The following is a 22819-nucleotide window of genomic DNA, read 5'->3' on the forward strand; positions in this document are numbered from 1 at the left end:
TCTCTGAGTCAGGATGAGTGACCTCCCTACACCTCCCCGTTCTTCCAGAAGCCGGGGCAGCCCCACCCACGTCCCACCACAACGCTTACTTCCACGGAAACTCATCTGCTGGGCTTATTCCAGAGACTCATAAATAAGTCTCAAAAGGGATCAACTAGCCGCAAAAATTTCTCAGATCCCCAATTCCTGGCTGAGACTTTCAGGGTGATCTCGAGCAGGGGGTGGGCCAGCTCCAGCCCTAGCAAGGCCCTTAAGTCACTCCCACACCCCAAAGCCCATGTCTCTGGCCGGACTTCCCAGTTTCATATTCTGGATTGTCGCGGCTGCATTCAGAGCCACACAACACCTCCTAACCGTACAACACTGACACCCCGGTAGTGGCACGCCAGATTGGATGGGATGGAACGTAGAAGCCAATCAAATCTGGTCTTACAAAAACACTGACACAGAAGACTTAACTTGCAACAACAGCTTAGTAAACCTCCAGGCAAGGACTTAATGTCCCCATGGTGAGATGCAACAATTTTCACAAATTTTCTTCCATGATAAATATTTTTTTATATCATTAGCCATTCAGTGGTAATAAGCAATATAAAATAAATTACAGAGGGCCTGCTATGGGGGCAGGCGTGAGGGGGGGTTGGGAAAATGGAGACAGTGGTGGAGGGAAGGTGACGGTGGTGGTGGGATTGGGGTGGGAATATTGAACGCCTGTAACAAATCATCACGAGCAACTTTGTAAAGCATGGTGTTTAAATAAAGTGGTAACAGAAAAAGAGAAATAATTGGGTTATCAGCTTCCCCACCCTGCCACAGATTAGAAGGGACAGAAGGATAGTAATCATCTTTGACAGTAGCAAGAAGTGACAGATGACAGGGGGAAAATAAATTTTTAAGTAAATTTAGCAGTGTTGGGCGGTTTTGTGTAGAAGCAAATAACCCCACATATTCCTTTGGTCCCTTACAGACATCACTTCTGAGCAGTCTAAAAAAACATCCTGCCGTCCTCAGGAAAATAAAAATAAAACCTCTCTTCCCCTGGCAGACCTGGCTCCAGAAAATGAAGGTCTGCGTTGGGTGGGACAGCTGGTCCTCGGGCTGCTGGCTCTTCCCAACACCTGTCCTGAGGTGCAGTGCGTCTCCCATCTGCAAAACGTGGAGATGGACACCGAAGCTCGGGCTCCCTTCCCAGGCCCACTCAGAGGCAGCGGAAGGGGAGCTGGCGTGGGGAGAAGGAACAGGCTCTGGACTGTTCCCTGCTGAGAGAGCTGCCTGCACGTCACCACCCCAAATGGACCAGGACTGACCAGCCGCTGCCGGGTGCAGGTACAGTCCCTGCTGTAGGCTGTAAGCAGCCCAGTTGCTCTCCTTGTCCTGTAGGACTCGTGTCCTGGTCACCTGCAGCTTGTGGCCCCTGGAGACAGAGTGGCCCCTCTGCACCCAGCCTGCCTTCACGGAGCTGAAGTCCCCAACACAACATTGCACCCCCCTCTCTCCTCTCTCCGCTAGCGTTCCCAAGCTTACTTGGCCCATTGACCCCTCTGCAGAAAAAATAATCACTTGGAACTGCCCCCCCGAAAAGCTACCTTCTTTGAGGGAACACACAGGAAGCACTCCCCAGTTGCACCCTGAGTATTCTGCTCCCCGCCCCCATCGTTCCAGCACCTCACCCCTCACCCATGGGTCTGCATCCCACACTGCTCTCCCCGGCCCAGTGTGAGTACGATTCAAGATTGGGCTCTGGCTCTGCTTCCTGGTGGGCAAGTCCCAAGCCGTGGGTGATGGGATTGTCTCTATGCGGAGACTGTGGCGGGGGACCCCTAAGCAGCTGCAGGATGCGGCCACTCAGGTCCACTCCAAGACTCAGGGAGGAGCGAGAAACTGGAGACTGAGTTAATCAGCAGTGACAACCAATCTGGTCACCCGTGCCTTTAGACGATACCTCCTTAGGGGAGGAGGACCGATAGCACAGGGGCAGGGTGCTTACCTTGCATGCGGTCGACCCAGGTTTGATTCCTGGCACCCTGTATAGTCCCCTAAGCCCAGCAGGAGAGATCCCTGAGCACAGAGTCAAGAATTAAGGAATTGAATTAAGCCCTTGGCACGGCTGGGTATAATCCCCCAAACCAAGAGGCAAATACATACATACATACAGATACATAGATATAATAAAATACCTTCATGAAAGAAATCTCCATGAAAGCCTGCAGATGTTGGGGTGGTGTGCCCAGGTGGGACATGGACGCCCCTTAAGCAAACCACACACCCCTGCCCTCTGCACGGGTTTCCCTTTGCAGTTGGTGGTAAACTGCTAGTGAGATTAAACTATTTTCCCAAATGCCGGGCGTTGTTCCTTCAAATGACCCAGCCTGAAGGACCCCACCCGCCAAATTTTGTAGCCTAGTCAAAGAGGACTTTGGGGTGCTGGTACCTGACCTCTCAGTCGGGAGATCGTGTGAGACTGAGTTCGACAGCTGCAGAGCTGGAGACTTAAGTCTGGGTCGTTTGTGGGAACGTGTACCGCAGGATCCCTGGTGGCCACTGGTATGGAAGACGCCGCGTATGCGTATTTGGGGTGACAAGTGCGACAGGAGTAATCACCACAGAGCCAGGGAGAATCTCCAGAGTCTGGCTTCCTGCCCCAGGTGGGAGGTAACGTGGAGCAGCGCCCCCTTCAGGGCTGGGCTGGGCCTGCAGGAAGAGGGACCCAGTGCCTGCATCAGAGCATTCGAACATAACTCAGTAGCTCTTGAGGGGCCCCTTTTTAGCAAGTGCACCGCTGCACTTGCAGAGACCCAACGTATCTCACAGACACCCATTTGTGCCCGTTTCAGCGGCAGGGCTATCCGTGACCGGGCTTAGGGCGACTACCATTACAGCCACATGACAAGTTTGAGTACGCAAATGAGCAAACTTCCATTATCCCGCATACAAGTTTTACCACGCAAGGCCCCATCGGGATAACAGTATCATCACGCTGCCATTTTCATCCCAGAGCTTCCAACTCCGCGTCCTCTCCTTAACAGACCACCCCAAGGCCCCAGTCTCCTGCTGTGACCTCACACCATGAGGCAGCTTCCCTGGGCTCACTCGATCCCCAGCGACGATCAAGGGGGCATTGCGCCACTTCAATGGGTGTGGGGGCGGCAGGTCCTGGGCACTCAACTCCAGTCTCATTTCTTTCCCCACCGCCCCCCAGCCCCGGGCCTGGCAGACCAGTGCAGGTCTCTATACAGCTCCTGCCTCGGCAGGACAGAAGGAGGCTGCTGACTTCACTGAGGTAAAGAATAGCTCCTTGGGTTGGGGAAAGTAATAAAGTTCTGATGTATCTTAAGGGGGCTGGAGCAATAGCACAGCGGTTGGGGGTTCGCCTTTCACGCGGCCGACCCGAGTTCAATTCCTCTGCCCCTCTCGGAGAGCCCGGCAAGCTACCCGTGCGTATTGGATATGCCAAAAATAGTAACAATAAGTCTCTCAATGAGAGACGTTACTGGTGCCCGCTCGAACAAATCGATGAGCAACGGGATGACAGTGTCTTAAGGGTTCAAAGAACACGGTGGGTTCTGCTCCATCAACAGGCAAGAGAGTTTACTAAAGCCTAGACTTTAGGCCCCCTGCTTGAAATGTCTATGGCACGTGGTTTTCCCAGAAATTCTAAATGGGGTGGGGCGGGGGCCGAGGGAGGGGGCTCTGGATGCCCGCGGGCAGCTTGGAGTCCACGTGCTGGGGGTGGGGTGGAGGTGAGCCTGAGCCTGACCGCTCTTGGCACATCAGGTGGACCTTCTGAGGAGGGGTGCTGCACAACTGGCCGATGGAGACTCTGGGGCTGGCAGGACCTGTCCAGGCCCAGACATGCGTGACTCGAGCCGCCTCCCTGGCACTGTGCTCACCCGGCATACTCGGAGGAATCTCCCCGGCACAGCTCCGGGCTGCTGATTCCCCGAGTCCCTCTCCCGGCCATCTGAGGGGCAGCCAGCGCGCGGGGCTCAGAGCCCTGACTCCAGCAGCACCAGCCGGATCCCTGGGCAGGTTACTCAGCCTACCTGAGCCTCCGCTGACTCATCCGTGAGACGGGAGCTACGGTGCAGGAGAGTAAGTGATTCATATTTCCAAAGCACTTAGAATAGTGCCTGGCACGTGGCCGTGTGTGCTACCTCAAACAAACACCATCCAGCAAGGGCAGGGGTGGGAGAGGAAGCCGGTTTCCCGAGAAGCTCGCGGCTCCCGCGGGAGGATTCTCTCTCACGACCCACGGCTCACCCCAGAGCGTGATTCCCGGAGCTGTGGGGGGGTGGGGGGGCTGGGCTGCCGGGGAGGGAGCGAATGAAGGGTTAAACCCCCAAGTGAACAGAAAAACAAGTTCCATCTGGTCCCTGGGACAAAGCGACAGCCTGCAGAGCCCCCAGCCCGGGCTCCTGCTCAAAGGACACATTGCTTTTTAAAATTCCAACTTGTGGCTGCCTCGATCTATAAATCAACCCGCTCTCCACACCCCGGAGCGCGGAGTAGGATTCACAAATGGCAGCGAGACATTCACATTCCCAGAGCCTCTCGTGAACGTGCCTGTGCAGTGCGTGGCCCCGCCCCTGGCTCCCCCAAGGCCGCCCTGATTGCATCCTTGACTCCCCCTCAGTGCAGCTTTGCTCTCCCGGTGGGCAAGAAAGCCGTGTGTGTGTGTGTGTGTGTGTGTGTGTGTGTGTGTGTGTGTGTGTGTGTGTGTGTGTGTGTGTGGTGAGGGGGGCGGTGAACTTCATCTAGATTCTCCCAGGTGGGCTGTCCCCTCAGGAAAATGAGTTCCCTCCACCCGGCGTGACACACTGACCAGGACCTTCTCTCTGCAGCCGGGCTGGGGTGGGGCAGGAGACTAAGGAGGTCAGGAGAGCTCCAGGGTGGCACCGGGGTGGGGGCGGGGAGGGGGCTGGAAAGAAGTAGTGGGGTGGGGGCTTCCTGGCTCCCGGGCTGGTGGCTGCGTGCCCCAGGGCGGCCAGGGCCCACTGCACAGGAAGGGGCGAGGGAGCCGGAGGGAGAGCCCCGGCCTGCTGATGGCCCTTGCCCAAGGCGGACACAAGCCCACGCCCGATGATGTCAGAGCCAGCGCCCGCACCCACCCCGCAGAGCAGGGAAGTAATTCACAAAAAAGTTGGGCGATTCAAAGTTTCAGTTTCCACAGCAACCAGCACTTGGACCATTTGGGGAGCTGAAGCCTTTTCCTCTGAGCGTTCACTCTTTCTTCCCTCTCCAAATAGCATTCCCCCCCCTTATTATTAAAGGAATACAGGATCGTCGGGGGAACATATGGAAATTACAGAGAAGTGTAAAGGAGAAAATAAAAATCACCCCGAAGCCCAGCCGTCGAGCCGGCCAGTGTCAGCACTGGGAGGCGCTCCACGGTGGGGTGGGTTCCTCACACGCTTACAAAGATGCAGTTTTTGAAAATTGGGGACCGTAGTGAAATTACTGCTTCATCCTTTTCCTTTCCTTTTCACTTCAAACTCTAAGTAGAAGATTTTACAATCACCGTAGATACTCCTTGAGAAGAGGATTTTAATGGCTACCTGGCGGCGCCTCAATTGGATCGAGCACTTTCTATTGCACCAAGCTTTTGTTGAGCCATTTGGCTGGTTTTTCTATTTTTCTCCCACTATTTAGACAATTCTACATTGATTATCCTCTAACATGAACTCGTGTGCCTGCCTCTGATTAAGGACTCAGACTGGAGTAAACTCACACAACCGAAGTTACTGTCCAAACGCAACGAGCAATGCAGATCGTTTGAGACCCTTTATAAAATGCCCCCTGGAAAGACTGAAGCAATACATGTCCTTCCATCTGCAATGGTTAGGCGTCTTACAACAAATACATTTCAAGGTTGGTTGGTTTTAAAGAAAGTCTATACCAGTTCTTTAAAATTTTTTTCGATTTAAATTTTCATTTACGTATTTGTTTTTGCTTTTTGAGTCACACCCATTGATGTTCAGGGGTTACTCCTAGCTCTGCATTCAGGAATTACTTCTGACAGTGCTTGAGGGACCATATGGGATGCCGGGGATTTAACCCGGGTCAGCTGTGTGCAAGGCAAATGCCCTACCTGCTGTATTATCGATCCAGTCCCTTTAACCAGTTGTTTTGGTGTTGTTTTTTTACTGTGTATATATGGTAAAAAAAAATGTTTTATTTATTTCTTTTTTAAATTTTATTAAATAACCACGAGATAGTTACAAGCTTTCATGTTTGGGTTACAATCACACAATGATTAAACACCCATCCCTCCACCAGTGCACATTCCCCACCACCAATATCCCCGGTATATCCCCCCCTTTCCCACCCTCCCCCTGCCTCCATGGCAGACAATATTCCCCATAATCTCTCTCTACTTTGGGGAATTATGGCTTGCAACACAGACACTGAGAGGTCATCATGTTTGGTCCATTATCTACTTTCGGAACACATTTCCCATCCCGACTGATTCCTCCAGCCATCATTTTCTTAGTAATCCCTTCTCTATTCCATCTGCCTTCTCCCCTCCGTTCATGAAGCACGCTTCCAGCTATGGGGAAATCCTCCTGGCCTTGGGATCTACTGTCCTTAGGTATCAGCCTCATGTGATGTTACTTTATACTCCACAAATGAGTGCAGTCCTTCTTCTATGTCTGTCCCTCTCTTTCGGACTTAGCAGGATACTCTCCATGTCTATCCATTTATAAGCAAATTTTATTACTTTATCTCTCATAACAGCTGCATAGTATTCCACTGTGTAGATGTACCAAAGTTTCTTTAACCAGTCATCTGTTCTAGGGCACTTGGGTTGTTTCCAGATTTTGGCTATTGTGGACAGTGCTGCGTTTGCATCCTCGGGATATACTCCCAGAAGTGATATTGCGGGGTCATATGGAAGCTCAATTTCTAGTAAAAAAAACTTTTTTTTAATTGTAAGTGGAATTGGGCTTCCTACCCCTATATCAACAAATTTCCTTCTATTTAGAGTCACCTGCTAATTTCTGTTGCCCTATTTTCCTACGGGTGTCCACCTATTCCTCACTGATAAGTGAGTTCTTTACGCATTTACCACAAATATGGTGAAAGGTAGTTGCCCTTTGCCACACCACAAATATGACTATCTTTTACCATATTTGTGGCACTGATGTTCTCTCAGTTTGTTGGTGGATTTTTTATTTTGCTTATGGCTTCTTTCTGAAGTGTCCAAATTTCAAATATTGTGACAAAGCACGCCCATCCTTCTTTCCCGGCGCTCGCTTTGCCCTTGATCTTCATGTCCAGGCCGACTCCTCCCTCGGCCCTGAGACGAGGTCACAGTGGGCTGTGTGCCTGTCCTGCTGGGAGAGCCGTGGTCACACTTTCCCACTGGCCGCTCTGACTCAAGGATGACTCCAAGGAGAGGGGGCAGGCGTGCGCCTCCAGAAGCCCTGAGGGGGAGGCGAGGGCCGGGTCACGCGCGGTTGCCAGGGAGATGCAGGGATGACCAGCCCGCGCTCCTGCCTGCCAGGAGAGCTCAGCTTCCAAGGCACCTTCCGAGGGCCCTGGGCCTGTGCCAGTGGAAGGAAGAAATGAACGGGGAGCAGGAAATAGCTGTTCCACGATTACACGCTGCAGAGGTACGGCGCACGTGGCTGTGTTTCCCGTCTGCGGTGGCTGGGAGCGCCAGATGCAGGGAGAGCCGGCGGCAGCTCCAGGGCCCCGCCTGGGCTCCAGGCTGAAATGAGCCACCCCTGGCCCGTGAGCGGAAGGAGCAGGGGTGCAGGCGTTGGCACGGCGCTTCGCCAAGTGCCAGGCCTTCCACAGAGAGCGGCAGAGGGACGGGAAGATGCTGAGTACAGCTCCCCAGAGATGTGACTCCAGGCCTGACAGCCCGCAAGGACCCCGGGACGGTGCTTGGGATTCTGGGCAGGGTGACCCCACACCTCCCTGTGCCCCATCCAAGGCCCACTCTCAACCCAACACCCCCAACCTTTAGCCAAGACTGCTCCCCACTTCACTTTTTGGATTTGGGGGTCACATCTGGCGGTGCTCAGGGGTTACTCCGGGATCTGCACTCAGGCATTACTCCTGTTGGTGCTGGGTGACTATATGGGATGCCGGGGACTGAAGCTGGGTTGGCTGCGTGCAAGGCAAATGTACTAATGTCTCTCGCCCCGACTCCCCTGGCTATGAAGCCAGCCCTGTCTGTGACGATGACCATCGTCACAGCCAGTGTCTATGCTCTGCAGAGCTCTGCATCTGGCCTCCAGGGAGCAAACAGCCCAAACAGTCCCCATCTCCAGACTCTCACCTCCAATTCCTAAATGCCCCCTCCCCAAGTGCTCGCGAATGCACTGGCAGCCAATGGCGGCACTCGATACCTGCCCAGAGTATTGCCATCCCACCAGCACGCTCCTGAAAGCTGCTCCAGAGAGGCTCTGCGGGAGCCAGTGCCTGCCATCTTCACCCAGGGCCCACGGGCGGGTGTGTAAGAGGGAGAGTTGGGGCTCAGGGTGCCGAGGCCAGGCGGCCGGAGAGGAATTTTACTGACCTGGATGGTGCTGAGAACACGCCATGCCACTGGGGGTGAAGATCACAGAGGGGGCGCCAGCACTCAGCTGGGTGAAGGCAGGGGAGGGGCGAGAGCGACCCTGACTTTTGAAAGAAAAGCCAGGATGGTGTCTGGGAGCTTGGCAGAGGAAAGAACATCACGGCCAAAGACGCCAGCTCACTCACTCACAGCTGGGGACAAGGTGGGGGGCCCCACTGTGGGCTGCGGAGCGGGGAGAGTTGAGGGGAGCTGGAGATCGGCTTTGGGACTAGTTGTGTTGGCCTCAAGAAGTCTCCCAGAGACCCCACTGGCCACGCCAATAGGATGGTAATTTGGGTGACATTCCCAGTTGGCACCTGGGTGAAATGGAAGCGACCAAGAGCAAACACTAAGCTCATGAAGAGACGGTTGGGGCGGCGGGGGGCTTTGGGAAGGGAAGGAGCACCCAGCTCGGGAGTGTGGGGTCAGGAGGAAGAGCCCCAAGAGAGGGTCCCGGAAGTCGGTACAGAATGGTGTGTCCAGAGGAAGAGGGGATCAGGGGACAGGATGGCAGCAGAGTCAGGGCACCTGACAAGGTCTGGGCTGGACCGGGGTCAGCGGCTTCGTGCTTTCCCCTGCGGCCTGGAGCGCTGGCATCAAGCCAAATGGTTCATTCCACCCGAGTCTCACCCAAGGGCGGCCTTGGGCTCGTGCCGAGAAGACCTGCGGGGCGGGCACACGGGCGGAGCGACCCCAGCGCAGTTCTGAAAGTCTTTTTGGTGCCAAGTAGACACGAGGGGCCTTTTAGGCACAAGCGGTTTGGCCGGGCACTGCCCTGACCCAGGGCCTGGCCGCAGGGGGGCAAATCCTGCGTGAGTGACCCTCCCGGCATTCCAGCATGGAGACACTGAATTTTTAATAGTGAACGTCCCTTTCCCGGCGACAGCTTGTGGAGGGCTGGAGCAGGGCGCCCGCACGGCCTCTCCCCGCTCCCGCCCTCTCTGGGTAGCTCTCCACGGCCCGCCTCCTGGGCAATGCCTTCCCGGCCTGGTGGTCCGGACCGCGGTGCTCTCACCACACTGGGCTGGCCCTGGGAGGGAGGATGGTCGCTTGTCTCCCTCTGGTGTCAGAACCTCCAACTGCAGCCCCAGGAGCACGGGAGGCGCCCGGGCTGCCCACAGCAGGGCCTGGCCGCCTCCCCCTGGTCCCTCTGCCTTCCTGGAGGGAACTAGAGCCCCCGATGGTCAGTCTCTGCTATGGGTCAGCAGTGTAGGCCCGCGGTGGGCAAGAACGGGAGGGACCCTGCTGTGCCCATTTGGGCAGGACGACCCCGTCCGTTCCCAGCTCCCCTCAGCTAGGGCACTTGAACCAGAGGAAGACACAGACCCCCCTGGCTCTGCCCCCGGGCTGCACAGCGGCTGGCAGCTGGGTGCGCCAAGGCCTTCGGGGCAGTGCTGCAGGCAGCCCTTGCCGAGGGCACCACGGCTCGTGACACCCGGGGGTGGGAGGGCGGGGAGGGACACACGTGCAGCCCCCCCTCGCCCCCCAGCACTGGGTGCAAATCCTCGCTCTGCTTCCCGGGAGTGTTGGCATCCCTCTGTGAAAGGAAGGCGGCCAAACTGCCCTCGGCTGCAAGGAGGCCCCAGGGCCAGAGCAACACATTCCCGAAGCACTGGGCATGGTGCCCATCCACGGCCACGTGGCCATGACGTCCCCTTAGAGCCGACGGCAAGAATGGCAGGGGAGGGCGGGGCTTGAGGAGCCAGGGGTCACATGTCCTCACCCTCAACACACCAGTGTGCCCAGGTTCTGCTGGCCCCGGGCCCCGAGGCGGGCAGCATCCCTGCCGCCTTGCTGGGCTCAGGGGGCCAAGCCAGCGTGGAGTCCCTCCACAGAGGACTCGCCCACCTGCTAAAGCAGCTGTCCTGTCTGTCCCGAGGGGCAGCAGTTTCCTCCTCCTAAAGGGCTGGGTTGCCCTGCCCCTGAGCCACGGCCACCAGCCCCGCCCCCTCTGCCCAACACCCCCTGCCTGCATCCCCAACCATCGCAGACACCACAGTAGCCTCCACCCCGCTGTCCATGGAGGGGGCTCTCCCAGGGGTGCTGCAGGGAGGGGGTGACTCCTGGACCCCGGCATTGGGTGAGACCACCCTCCAAGGGGGACAGCACAGAACGACTGGTCCCTGGTGTAGCCACGGTGGCTGGAAAGGAAGGGGTGCAGTGGGGCCCGAGTGCAAGCTCGGGATGGTCTCCCAGCCCCGGGGCATTCTGGGAAGAGCCAAGGCAGCAAGAGCCGGAGTAGGGGCCAGGGGCGGGGAGGGGAGGGCGTGCCCTGCAAAACTGAGGGTCTGATGGCCACAGGACCTCCAGAGGGCAGTGGCCAGGCGCAGGCAGGCCAGCACGCCTCTGCCCTGCCCACACGGGACCCAGGCAGACTGGGGACAATGGGGACACTGGGGGCCTGTGGCAGGTCACGCAGCCCGGCAGTTAAGTGGACCGTTCGGGGGTGCCGATGTCGGGGGAGGCCACGGTGAGGGTCCCGGGGTGGACAGAAATCTCTGCTCCCTCTCCCGGGGAGCTTGGAACTGTGATAAAAAAAAAAATAGCATCTACCAGAGAGCAAGCGGTGACGCCCTTGGCACACGCTGGAGTCCTCGTTGGCAGGACAGGTGGCAGTGCCGCTCTGCAGCCTCACCGAGACCAGGGTCCGAGAGACCCAGTCCAGGCTGCCCCAGCCAGCCGCTCCAGTCTCGGGTCACCGCCCCGGTCAGCAGGCAGAGGGCGGCGCACGCCTCGGCTGGGCTCTGGCCACCGCGGCTTCCCTGGCCCTCTCCTCCACGCCCCTCGCCCGACTCCGGAGGCCTGGCCAACCGTGAGGGACGGCAGGGGCCCGGGGGTCATGCCTGGGCCTCTCTTCGGGAGAACCTCCCGCCAGACCCAACGCCAGGGCCCGGCACCATGCACGTCCTCGTGTTCGTCCCTCCAAATGGCTCCCCCAAAGGCCGGGCAGCTATTTAAAACGCCGAGAGCAGCCTCTGCTCACACTCCCCACAGACCGTGCAGGCAGCTCCCCGGCACGCCAGGAGCCCCCCGCCCCCACCCTCGCCCCACGCCTGCCAATGACCTTTTTTTTTTTCCTTCCCTAAGCAGGATGGGAAGCCGGCGGAGTCCCCTTTCAGGCCCCATCTGTGCCCTCGGCGGAGCAGCCCACACAGTCTCTTTCAAAGAAACAGCATTTGATCTGGAAGCATCTGGAACCTGTTTCCCCAGCCCTGGCCAGGATGCTCTCGGCAGATGCTCATTCCCCGGCAGGCACCCTGAGCTCGGAGGAGTCAGGCGGGTGCCAGGAACCCGGCTAGCATACGAGGTCTCCCGAGGGGGCACGCGCCCTCCCCACGGTGCTGTAGCTCCCCGAGCAGAGAGGCAGGCGGTGCGCGGGGGGCAGCGGACTGGCGACGATCGAGACCAAGAGGCATGCAGAAGGAGCTGCGAGAGGCAGGACACTGCCCCAGAGACACCACCTGTGGCCTCCGTCCCCTGCTCTCTATGGCGCCCCCAGCTCCATGGATGGAGTCCCCAAACCAAGGGCGATGATGGGCATTCTTATTGCTGTGCACTGCTGGTCATGGGTATCCAGTTCCCAAAACTGTCAGGCGGAGGGGCAAACAGGGGAGCCCCACTGACAGGGGGGCGCAGATAGGGGAGCCCCACTGGTGGGGGGGGCAGACAGGGGAGCCCCAGTGATGGGGGGCAGACAGGGCAACACCACTGACTGGGGGCAGACAGGGATGGCAGGTGGGGGGCAGCCGGGGGACGGTGTGCCAAGATGAGAGTGTCCAGGGACCCGTGTGCATCCCAGAAGCAGAAGGACGTCAGGGAGAGCAGGGCCAGGAGGCAGGAAGTCCTCATGCTATACTGGCTCTTCCTGCTCCTGGAAGAACACCTGGGGCCTCGGGCACGTGTGGGGATCATCCCTGCTCTGCCCTCCTGTTGTGGTGAGAAGGGGTGTTGAGAAACTTGTATGAAAAGCTCCACCACTTATTCACAATAGCCAGAATCTGGAAGCAACCTGAGTGCCCGAGGACAGACGAATGGATAAAAGAGACTGTGGTATATCTACACAATGGAATACTACGCAGCTGTTAGGAAAGATGAAGTCATGAAATTTGCTCATAAATGGATGGACATGGGGAGTATCATGCTGAGTGAAATGAATTAGAAGGAGAGGGACCAACACAAAGTGACTGCTTTCATTTCTGGTATATTAAATATGTATACAACCATGCTGCCAGACCCCGCTCCAGGCTGTTTCACTCAGAGCACCCCAGAGGGGGGTGGGTGAGGGTCCTCCCGACCCCAAGGGACCCAGCCCCGGCAGCTGAAAACTTCCAGTACTCAATGGGCCCCATGCTCATGGCTGTTCTCTACACGCTCGGGCTGAGCCTCACACATGAGTAAACACTTTCCTGGGACTCACAACCGAGAAAGAGACACCTCATAGGACATACCCTACCCATATTCCAAGAGTACCGCACCGCATTTGATGGGAATCAAATTATGAGGCAACCAACCTTAGAGGGAAATACTATATTATTTTGATTCTGAGTAATATCCACAGCCAGGGAAAACAGGGGCTAGGAGGACTAGTCAGTGGTTGGAATTAAACATGAGTGTATGGGGGGCAGAGGGTAGGTAAGATAGAGAAGGGACCAGTATGACAATGATAGCTGGGCAAGATCTGAGGGCTAAAGGTAGGTAAAGGGACATTCATGATAACCTTTCAGTATCAATATTTCAATATGGCAAAACACAAAAAGAAGGGAGAGAGAGAGAGAGAGAGAGAGAGAGAGAGAGAGAGAGAGAGAGAGAGAGAGAGAGAGAAAGAGAGGGAGGGAGAGAGGGAGGAGAAAAGCGCCTGCCATAGAGGCAGGCTGAGGGTGGGGTGGGGTGATGGGAGGGAAGCTGGGGACACTGGCTGGTGAACACACCCTGGTGGAGGGATGTGTGTTGGAACACTGTATGACTGAAACCTCATCATGAACAGCTTTGTAAGGGTTTATCTTACAGTGATTCAGTTAAAAAAATGTTTTAAGAGAAAAGCTGCTTTTCAGCCAACATCTCTGACGCCACGGTGAGAAAGCCGGCTGCTCTTGGCCTCCCGCGCCCCTCCTCAGGGCAGCCCTGCGGGGAGGAAGGCTTTGGCAGAAGCTCTGCCCCGGGAAGAGAACGACCCGTCAGCAGCTTCGGCCCTACACAGGCCCCGTCTGGGCACTGGGCATCCCCTCCTGTGACCCCAGACCTGTGCCTGCCGTTCAGCGCCCCTCTTCACTACAAACCCAGAGTCTCTGGTCACTGGCGTCACTCTGCCTCACACACACGCCCCCCCAGAGCAGCCTCGGCTGGAAGAAGTGATGTCTGTCTCTAGGAAACCCACCTGCCTCGGCCGGCACCCGCTCTCCAGCCCTCTGCGCTGGTCTGGGGCACCTGCCCTCACACCCAGGTCCTGCCTCGCCAACTCACTTTGTGCCTGAGGACAGGCCGGCAGGGAGCTGAGGGACCAGCGTCACTCAGGGCCTGGGTCAGAGGCCTCCCGCCTGGATGTACATGGGGCTCCTGGTCTGCTTCTCCACCAAGCTAACGCGGGTGAGGGGCGGGTCCCCAGGAGCAGCCCGGGGCCTGCCTGGCCGGGGGCAGTCAAGGGCGCCTGCTTTCAGGGCCAGCAGATTGGAAACCCGAAGGCCAGCAGGAAAGAAGGAACCTTTTGTTCTTCCCGTAAATGCGAAAGCCATGCACATTCCCCACTTACAGGCAATTTCTTCCCTTTAAAAGGATTCCAGCTGGTTAAATTCAAGCCCCAGTCAAGAAGCCTCTCAAGGGTCTTTCAGTTTTTATTGGCTCGAGAACAGGATGCTTTTAAAGATGTTTGCCTCTCGATGTTTGTCAAAGCGCCAGGGAGAACACTGCCTGTTCTTTCAACATTTCTCCCTCCCAGAGACTGCTGGCATGGGACCACCCTCACTCTCTTGCATTACTCTGCCTTCTCAGGAACCCACCTGGCTTCTTTTTCTCTCCCTGTTTCCCACTGCCCACCACAGCTAACACCAATGAGGGTGGAAAGACGAGGTGGGAGGGGCCCACTCGGCTCATCATCCTCACCCATCCATCCATCCACCCATCATCTACCCATCCTTCCATCCATCTGTCCATTTGTCCATCACCCATCCATCCATCCTTTTATCCATCCTTTCATCCATCCATCCATCCATCCATCATCCATCCATCCACCCACCCATCATCCACCCATCCTCCCATCCATCTGTCCATCTGTCTATCACCCATCCATCCATCCTTTTATCTATCCATCCATCATCCATCCATCTACCCATCCATCCATCCATTATCCATCCATCCATCCATCCATCCATCCATCCATCCATCCATCCATCCATCCATCCAATCATCCAGTCAGCCATCTATCTCTTTGGTCACCACCCAGTCCCCCAGTCAGTCAATACAGGATCTGTGGACAGAGGCTGTGGGTGTGACTTATGCTTCAGAGAGACACAGCACACAGTTTGCTTCCCTGAAGTAGAAATGGTTGCGGCATTGGGAGATCTAAATAAGCCAGAGAGACAGCAGCTCTGGGTTTGGAAGGAGGGCTGGGGCTCAGGGGCCTGGAGCGCGTGTTTTGCTCGAAGGAGGCCTGGCTTCAACCTCCCTGCACTACATCGGGTCCCCTGAGCACATCCAGGAATGACTCCCGAGCACCAAGTAAAGAACAGTCCCTGAGCACCACTGGGTGTGGCCCCCAAGTCAAAAACAAAACAAAAATGCTCAGAGAAAGGAGAGACCAGACGGAGAGTGAGGTGAGGCCGTCCTGGAAGGCTTCTGGGAGGAGTCAGCATCTGGACAGGGTGGCAAGTGTGACAGAGTGCTGCGTGCGACTGTGAGAAGGGGCAGGTAAGAGGAGGGTCAGCACATGCCCCCTGCACCCTCCCTCCAGGTGCCGGCATATGCTTAGAGCAAGGCACTGGTCCCCCCAAAGTCAGCGGCCCATCTCTTGCCTTGTCCATCAGGCCCCGGGCCTGGAGCAAGTTTCTTCTCCCTCTTCTCAGCAGTGACCCGGTTCTCCCACCTCCACTAGTCGCCCTCTCTCGAGGGATTCCCTCCTTCCTCCCCAAAGGTGCTACCATCTCATCCGCCCCACCCCTGCCCCTGCCACCTCTCCCCACCATCTTACCCAGCTGCAGTTGTGTTTCCTGGCCCAGGAAAGCTACCCTCCCTCCGGCTTCCCCAACTGTGCAGCACCACAGCACCTCCCCAAGATCTGTTGCCAAAGTCTATCAGCTTTTTTGTCCTGCGTCTCGGCCTCAGAGACCAGCAGACGTGGCCCTGCCCCTACTGGCTCTGACCCTGGTCCAGTCACTTTCTTCCTTGGGAACCCCTTTTTCCTGCCCAACATCTTTGCCTCCTCTGGTACACATGACCTTCCTTGATATGCCTTTGGGGGAGAATCACCCCCCTCTGCTCTTGGCCCTTGAACACTACGTGGGGGCTACTCAGGATTGCTGTTTGGTTAAGAGAAAGGCATGTGATCCAAGTAGAACAAAAGCTAGGCTTTGGGTGTCTGGAAAGCATCAATGTACTCCTCTTGCGTTTCATACGCCAGTTAAGGCTGCGACATTATAGTCTGAAAGTAAAATAAATTCCTACTAAGCAGTTATAGATAACCCAAAGTTGATGAGGTCAGCTTTGCCACCACAAGGAGAGAATTCATAACCAGAACCAGCATGGGGTTACGTGTAGGGAAAAGGGTCAGGCAGGAGGAGGTTCTGGTAAAGTGGCTTGAGCACCTGGCTCTCACCAGACCTGAAGCTGTCCCTAGAGGTTTCAGTTTGTGAATCAGTAATTCATTCCCTCTCTGGGGGCATATAAACATTTCTGACTGGCTTTAGCTACTTGTCGTGAATACTATATTAAAAAAAATACTAAAGTCTCTGACAGAGTATTTGGGGACATGACAGTTGAATAGCAGGTGGGACTGGGTGCACGGTGCTCAGATGACCGCACAGCTGTTCCCACAAACTCCAGCTGTGCAGTCGGAGACTCCCCGCTTTTCTCTCTCTTTTTTTGCCACTTTGACGAAGCCCCTCATGAAATCACCACCCTCCGTGGCTTTGCTAGCCACTGCTGGACCCTTCACAGTACTTCAGGGCACAGGCCAGTCCCCTACACACCTCTGGGATGAGACAGGAGGGGACATTCAACAACGGGAAAGCCCAGCTCTGGAGAGGGCGTCTCTGTGTTGTGTCCACGCACGGGACAAACACCCTCAGCTAAGGGGAATCAACAGCAAAGCCAGCCAGCGCGGGTCAGGGAAGCCTGCATCGCCATCTAGTGGTCATTTACAGAACACCAGGCGGAGCGGAGCCCTCGCGAAGAACCCGTTGGAGCCATGGATGGCCTGTGAAAACAGCATTAACAGTTAACAGCCAAGTCCCGGGACAACAGCATTAACAGTAAACTCCAGGGTCCTGTCCCGAGGGGCAGCAGGACTGGGCTGCCCTGCTTCTGTGCCACTGCCACCAGATCCCCCTGCACCCTCCTCCCCCCACCACCCCCACCCCATCCATCACAAGCATTACAGGAGCCTCCAGTCCCTGCTCCCCACTCCCACTGTCCATGGAGGGGGCGTCTCCCAGGAGGGCTGTGCAGGCACTGGGGAACAGGGCGGAGCGTGGGCCTTCTCTTCCTCGCTCTCCAGAGCCCCCAGGTGCAGCCCACCTCAGGTGCACACACTCAGCCTCATGAGTCAAGACTCCCACAACAGCAAGACTAGTTTAGGAAGGAAAACTCGAGTCCTGCGCCTCCGAGCAGTCTGTGCGGATCCCACATTTACCTACTTCCCGTAGAGGAATAGAGCCCCCAGCCCCCAGGCTGGCCCGAGAGGCCGGGAAAGGCCAGCGGGCAGCCCTTGGGCCTGCACACAGCGCGTGCATGCTTGGGACATCCTCATCAGGACGCTCAGTCTCCACGCCCCCAACCCCAAGGCTGAGGCCTGGAACCCTCAGAGTCCCAACCAGACTGTGCTCCTCTACGAGACCAACAGGTCTGCCCGCTGCCTTGGAAGGGGGGTGGGGGGGAGGAGTCAAGGAAAAAGTGGTGGGCACAGCCCTGGGCCAGCATCCCACAATGTGGTCCCTGGGAGCCTTCCCAAGGTGCTCGCACCCCCAAAGCAGGGGAGGCAGCCAGGCCAAGGCGGCACGAACTATGTCCAGAAGAGGAAGACCTCTGTGTCATTCCGAATCTCCAATGCTTTGGTTCTTTAGACAACTTTGGGCACACTTCTGAGCGTCTCCCTTTGTGATGATGGAGAGTTCAGATGCGGGGACCATGAGACGCCTCCCTGAGAAGTAGCTACCTCCTTCCCCCACGTACCCTCCATGAGCAACTCCCAAATTCAGATCATTCTGGAAGCCCTGTTGCCGAGCACCTGGAAAAAGGATTTCCCCAGCCCCTGCCCAGCCTGAGACACATGTCCGCAGGTCCCTGCACTGAGAGCAGAGCCCGGCTCTGGAAATGGGGCTGCCGGATGCAGGCAGAGCCCCTGCCACTAGCCCTCCCACCCAACTGACCTCCTCCAATTCACAAGCTTCCCTCGGAAGGCACGTGCGGATGGCAACCGCCATCTGCTGCCACCAGACGCGCTACAGGTCACCAAATAAGCAAGCATGGAGGAACCCGAGGTCCCCACGGCCCCTGCAGGCCCGGCGCCTCACTCACCTCCACAGCCTTCGAGAAACTGACCATTGGCTGCGGCCACTGGGTGATCTTCTGTCTGTAGTTGTTGCAGTCAGGCACGAACATGCAGCCAATGTTCCCCAGCTCCGGGTACACAACCGAGAGGCCCCTGTGGGGAGAGGGGGCAGTCAGGCCAGGGCGGAGTGTTGGGGGGGGCGGGGAGACCCGGGTTCACGTGGTCGGGCACGGGAAAGATGCGAAGCCCAGTGGGGCTGAGGCCCAGACCTGTGCTAGTGTGTGGCCTGGGGCAGCCTGAGAGTTAGCTAAGGGCTATGTGCCTCGGTTTCCCCTCCTGCAGATGGGAAGATGGACAGTGTCACTGGTGTGAGAGGTGTGAGAGGCCCGGGGAGGGATCCGTGTCTGTCACAGACCCCAGGGCCAGAAGGTGTGGTCTCACCAGGCTCTGCTTCGGAAAGAAAATCCACTTCCTGAGGTGGATGTGGTCGGTGTCTTTAGTCGGTCGGGTTGGGTGTTGACGCCCCCACCTATAGCTCGTCACAGCCCTGGGCTGCTCTCTGTCCCCCAAATAGCCATCTCTGGGCCATGCCCTGCCCAGCCCTAGACTCCACCTCCATTCACCGAGCTTTCAAGAGTCACTTCAATTTCAGAGACATCTGAGCTCATGTCTCATCATCTTAGACAAAATCTGAATCATCTCATAGATGTGTGAATTGTTAGTGTTATAGAGTAACGTTGTGATTATGAGAACATAAAAGAGATTAGGGCTGAAGTGATAGCACAGCGGGTAGGGCGTTTGCCTTGCACGTGGCCAACCCGGGTTCGATTCCTCCACCCCTCTTGGAGAGCCCGGCAAGCTACCAAGAGTATCTCGCTCGCAGGGCAGAGCCTGGCAAGCTACCCGAGGCGTATTCAATATGCCAAAAACAGTAACAAAAAGTCTCACAATGGAGACGTTACTGGTGCCTGCTCGAGCAAATCGATGAGCAACGGGATGACAGTGACAGTGATACAAGAGGTTAGAGTAAGAATAATGGAGAAAAGCAAAGCAGGTGCTGAGCGATAAAGGATGAGTAGAAACTAATCACGGGGGGGGGAGAACTTTCCAGCTAAAGGCAGCCAGTCCACATTTAAATGGATAGATTCTTGGAAGCTGCTACTTATAAGTGAAACAATGTCCAACAAAATCAGTTTCACCCTAGGCAGTTTAACAACAACCAGGGTCGGCTTCCTGGGGGGTATTTACTCCCAGAGCCCTTGTCTCAGCTTTGCAGACTCAATGCTTCATTTTTTTATTTTTTTCCTTTTTGGGTCACACCTGGCGATGCACAGGGGTTACTCCTGGCTCTGCACTCAGGAATCACTCCTGGCGGTGCTCAGGGGACCACATGGGATGCTGGTAATCGAACCTGAACCCGGGTTGGCCGTGTGCAAGGCAAATGCCCTCCCCGCTGTGCTATTGCTCCAGCCCCCCACCACCACGGTATTTCCTCTGAAGTGAGGACCGGAAGCCTCCTCTTGGGGAACAGTGGGGGCCCTGACATGGGGCACTGGCCTGGGGACCGGCTTCAAACAGAGATCAGGGGGCCCCCGTGGGCGTGCTGAGACGGCCGTGGACGGCCAGCCTCGGCTGCTGCCCCTCTCCAGTCAGTCCTGGCGCTGCTGGCCGGGGACCAGGGTCAGTGAGTGGGCTGGAGGCAGAGTGGCACCCCCTGAGCCGTGGCGCCTGCAGATGAGACCACAGGCTGGTTGAGAGTTTGGCTTCAGGGACTGGGGGACCGAGCCCGCTGAGGTGCTCAGAGGAACGGGCACGAGCGAGGCTTGGATCTGGGAAGGGCTCCCCAGGCCCAGCTGCCCCCGAGTGAGGAAAGCGCAAAGGACCTGGGACACGAGGCTGCCTTGCTGGCAGTGGGTACGACGCCGAGGGCATGGTGGGGCGTGGGGGAACCTTGCCCTCCACAGCGAGGGGCTTCGCGCTTAGCCCAATGCCTGCAGAGCCACGTGGGAGGCGGAACTTGCTCAACCGCAAAAGGGGAAGGGCGCGGGTGGGGTCGGAGAGAGGCGGGCCTTTCTTGGGGCTCAGCCTTTTAGCATGAGGGGGCGGGCTTCGTGAGGCAGATCCTGGGGCTCGGGGTCACCTGCACCGGGCAAAGGCACCCCGCTGCCGAGCGGTGCCGGCTCGAGCACTGTGGGGCTGTGGGGCTGTGGTGTGAGGGGAGCCTCAGCATGTCTGTGTTTTCCTCAACCCAGAGGCGCTGATCTGGCAGATCTCAACGGGGTCACCCACACGACGTGCAACACTGTGATGATCGAGTCACGCCTGTGGGCTCTGGGGGACGCTGAATCCCCAGGAGAGATGCAGTTTCTCTGGACCTGGCAGGCCCCGAAGCGGGTGAGCAATAGACGAGGTTGGGAGGGGGCAGTGAGGGACACTGAGGGGGCAGTGTGAGTGTCAGACCAGGGAGATGCCCACTCTGTAGCCCGGGGGCAGGTTACGCCATCTCTGGGGTTCTTGGCCTGAGGGAACCACAGGAGATGTAGCACCGACCAGCCGGTCCACCACAGAAATGAATCAAAGCGCCTAAAGCACTGACTGACTTCCAGTGGGGGTCCAGGAGCTTCCGGGGCGGGCTGGCGGGCAGGTGGGCGGGTGGGCAGGTGTGGTACTAGGGCAGAGTCCAGGCCTGTGGGACCCCCAGCGGCCACCTGCCATGACCCCACATGAAGGGTCATTTTCTCCACGCGCCACCTTATGAGAATACGGGCCAACCTGTGGGCCGGCCCCGCCTTGGGCCTCTGGCGCCTGCCCACACTACGCTCAAGAAGACTCCGCTCAGCGGAGCGTCTCAGCAAGGTTCGGCCCCGCCTTGCTCCCACACAGACCCACTCATGAACCAGACTGTTTAATGCCATGTGCTGAGAGGAGCGAACATCGTCTTTCAACTCCACTCGCCAACTTTGTAGGGGGCAAAGCAGGCACTCATCCCTGCAGGCAGATTGAGAGCAAGGACTCACCCCTGCACGCCTGTAAGATGAGGCTGGACTCACCCTCCCACCTCTGGGGGAGATGCCAGCGGGCTGGGCACTGGCTGGCAGGGGGCGTGGCGGCTGCCCCGACAACCAGGGCGAGCACAGCCGCTCCACCGGCAGAGACAGTAAGGAGAGGCCGGCACGCCCCGAGGGAGAGCCGAGAACCAAGACAAAATGAGGCCCCGGGGCCACGCACCTGCAGCCTCTTTCTGCCCCGCTCTTGGATCTAGTTCCAGCAGAATGAACCCCCTCCTAAACGGGGAGGGTTTCCTCATGCTCCCGGCCACTCTCCCACTGTCCATTTTCTTAACACTGCCCAGTTGGGGCGGGTGGAGAATATCCAGGAGGGTGGTCTCTCTTGGGTTCCGGTAGAGTCCCCGTATGCCAGGAGCCCCGAGGCGGGGGGGCACGGACCCCAGGAGAACCCCCTCTGGAGGGGATGCCGTCTTCCATGGAGGCGGACCCCCACATACCCACAAATGGGGGCTCAGATGTACTTCTGCATCCTGGGAGCCCCCCTCCCCCAAACACCCACTCGCTCTCCACTCACAGGCTGGCTCTCTGGGCCCGCAGCCCCCCGCCTTACTTGCAGATGACAGCATCGCTGTCGGACAGGGCCTCGTACACACACGAGTCATCTTCGTCCGTGTCTGTAGTGGCCACCAGCATGAGACCCCAAGACAGGGCCACCGCGGCCAGCCTCACTGTCCAGCCCATGAGCACCTGCAACAAAAGGAGCTTTCAGAGCTGTGGGGTCTTTGCGGGGCACAGAACACCAGGGCCCGCCCCACACCAGGGCTGCCCCACACCAGGCCCCCTCACCCCGTGCCAGGCCCACCCTGGGGGGAACTAAAGACCTCAGGTAGATACCTAAGAGGGAGGCAGCAGTTGCCAGACTTTGCAGGAAAGGCACCGGCCGGACACTGGTTCCGGGGAGGCCCTGGATCTCTGCCATTTGCCAGCCTGGCGGAGGCCCCTCCTCTGGGGGCAGGACTTTGTGGTCACTCGCGCCCGGCTGCCAGGCCACAGAACAGCCTGCAAAGCGTAAGTGCTTACATAAGCCGCTGGCACAGCTCCCACCCTGCCCCGGCACCCGCCCTGTGTGAGGCCGTGTGGCTGAGAGCCAGCTGCCTCCTTTGGCCCCAGGGAGCCTGGTGGCCCCCAAGCTCAGCTTCTGTGAGAACGTGATCCGGCTTGTCTCCCTGTCCATCTACCACCCAGGTGGCAAGTCTGGTGGTTGTGCTGGATTCGGAGACCCTGTGTGGGAGCAGGCCACCCGCTCCGCTCCCTGAGGTCAGCTGAGGACAGGGTAGGGTCAGGTCACCGGCACCTTGCAGAGTGCTGAGCTCAGCACGCTCCCAAAATAATAGTCTCTGGAGAAGGCAGCAGAACGCAGAGCAGTGTGGGAAGAGGTCCTGCACCAGCCCTGAACCTAGGGCCACCTGGCCTGCCTGTCTGCCTTGGGGACACAGCTGCCAGAGGGAGCATGAGGGGCTCTGAGGAGAGCAGGAGCCAGCAGGGGGC

The 22819-nt window shown here is 57.6% G+C and overlaps 1 protein-coding gene across 2 annotated transcripts in view; it reads right to left on the reverse strand.

Moving 5' to 3' along the window:
- PEBP4 (phosphatidylethanolamine binding protein 4) overlaps positions 1 to 22289 on the reverse strand; it is a 195981-nt gene extending 173692 nt beyond the window's left edge. For both annotated transcript variants that reach the window (XM_004610199.2, XM_055144805.1), the window contains exons 1-3: positions 22166 to 22289; positions 21882 to 22018; positions 18290 to 18416 (exon numbers count right to left, since the gene is read on the reverse strand). In XM_004610199.2, coding sequence (XP_004610256.1) covers positions 18290 to 18416; positions 21882 to 22012 — 258 coding nt within the window. In that variant the 5' untranslated portion in view covers positions 22013 to 22018; positions 22166 to 22289. The remainder of the gene's footprint in view (positions 1 to 18289; positions 18417 to 21881; positions 22019 to 22165) is intronic.
- Between the last annotated feature and the right edge of the window lie 530 nt (positions 22290 to 22819).

This window comes from Sorex araneus, chromosome 7, assembly GCF_027595985.1.
Source record: "Sorex araneus isolate mSorAra2 chromosome 7, mSorAra2.pri, whole genome shotgun sequence".
NCBI lineage: Eukaryota > Metazoa > Chordata > Mammalia > Eulipotyphla > Soricidae > Sorex > Sorex araneus.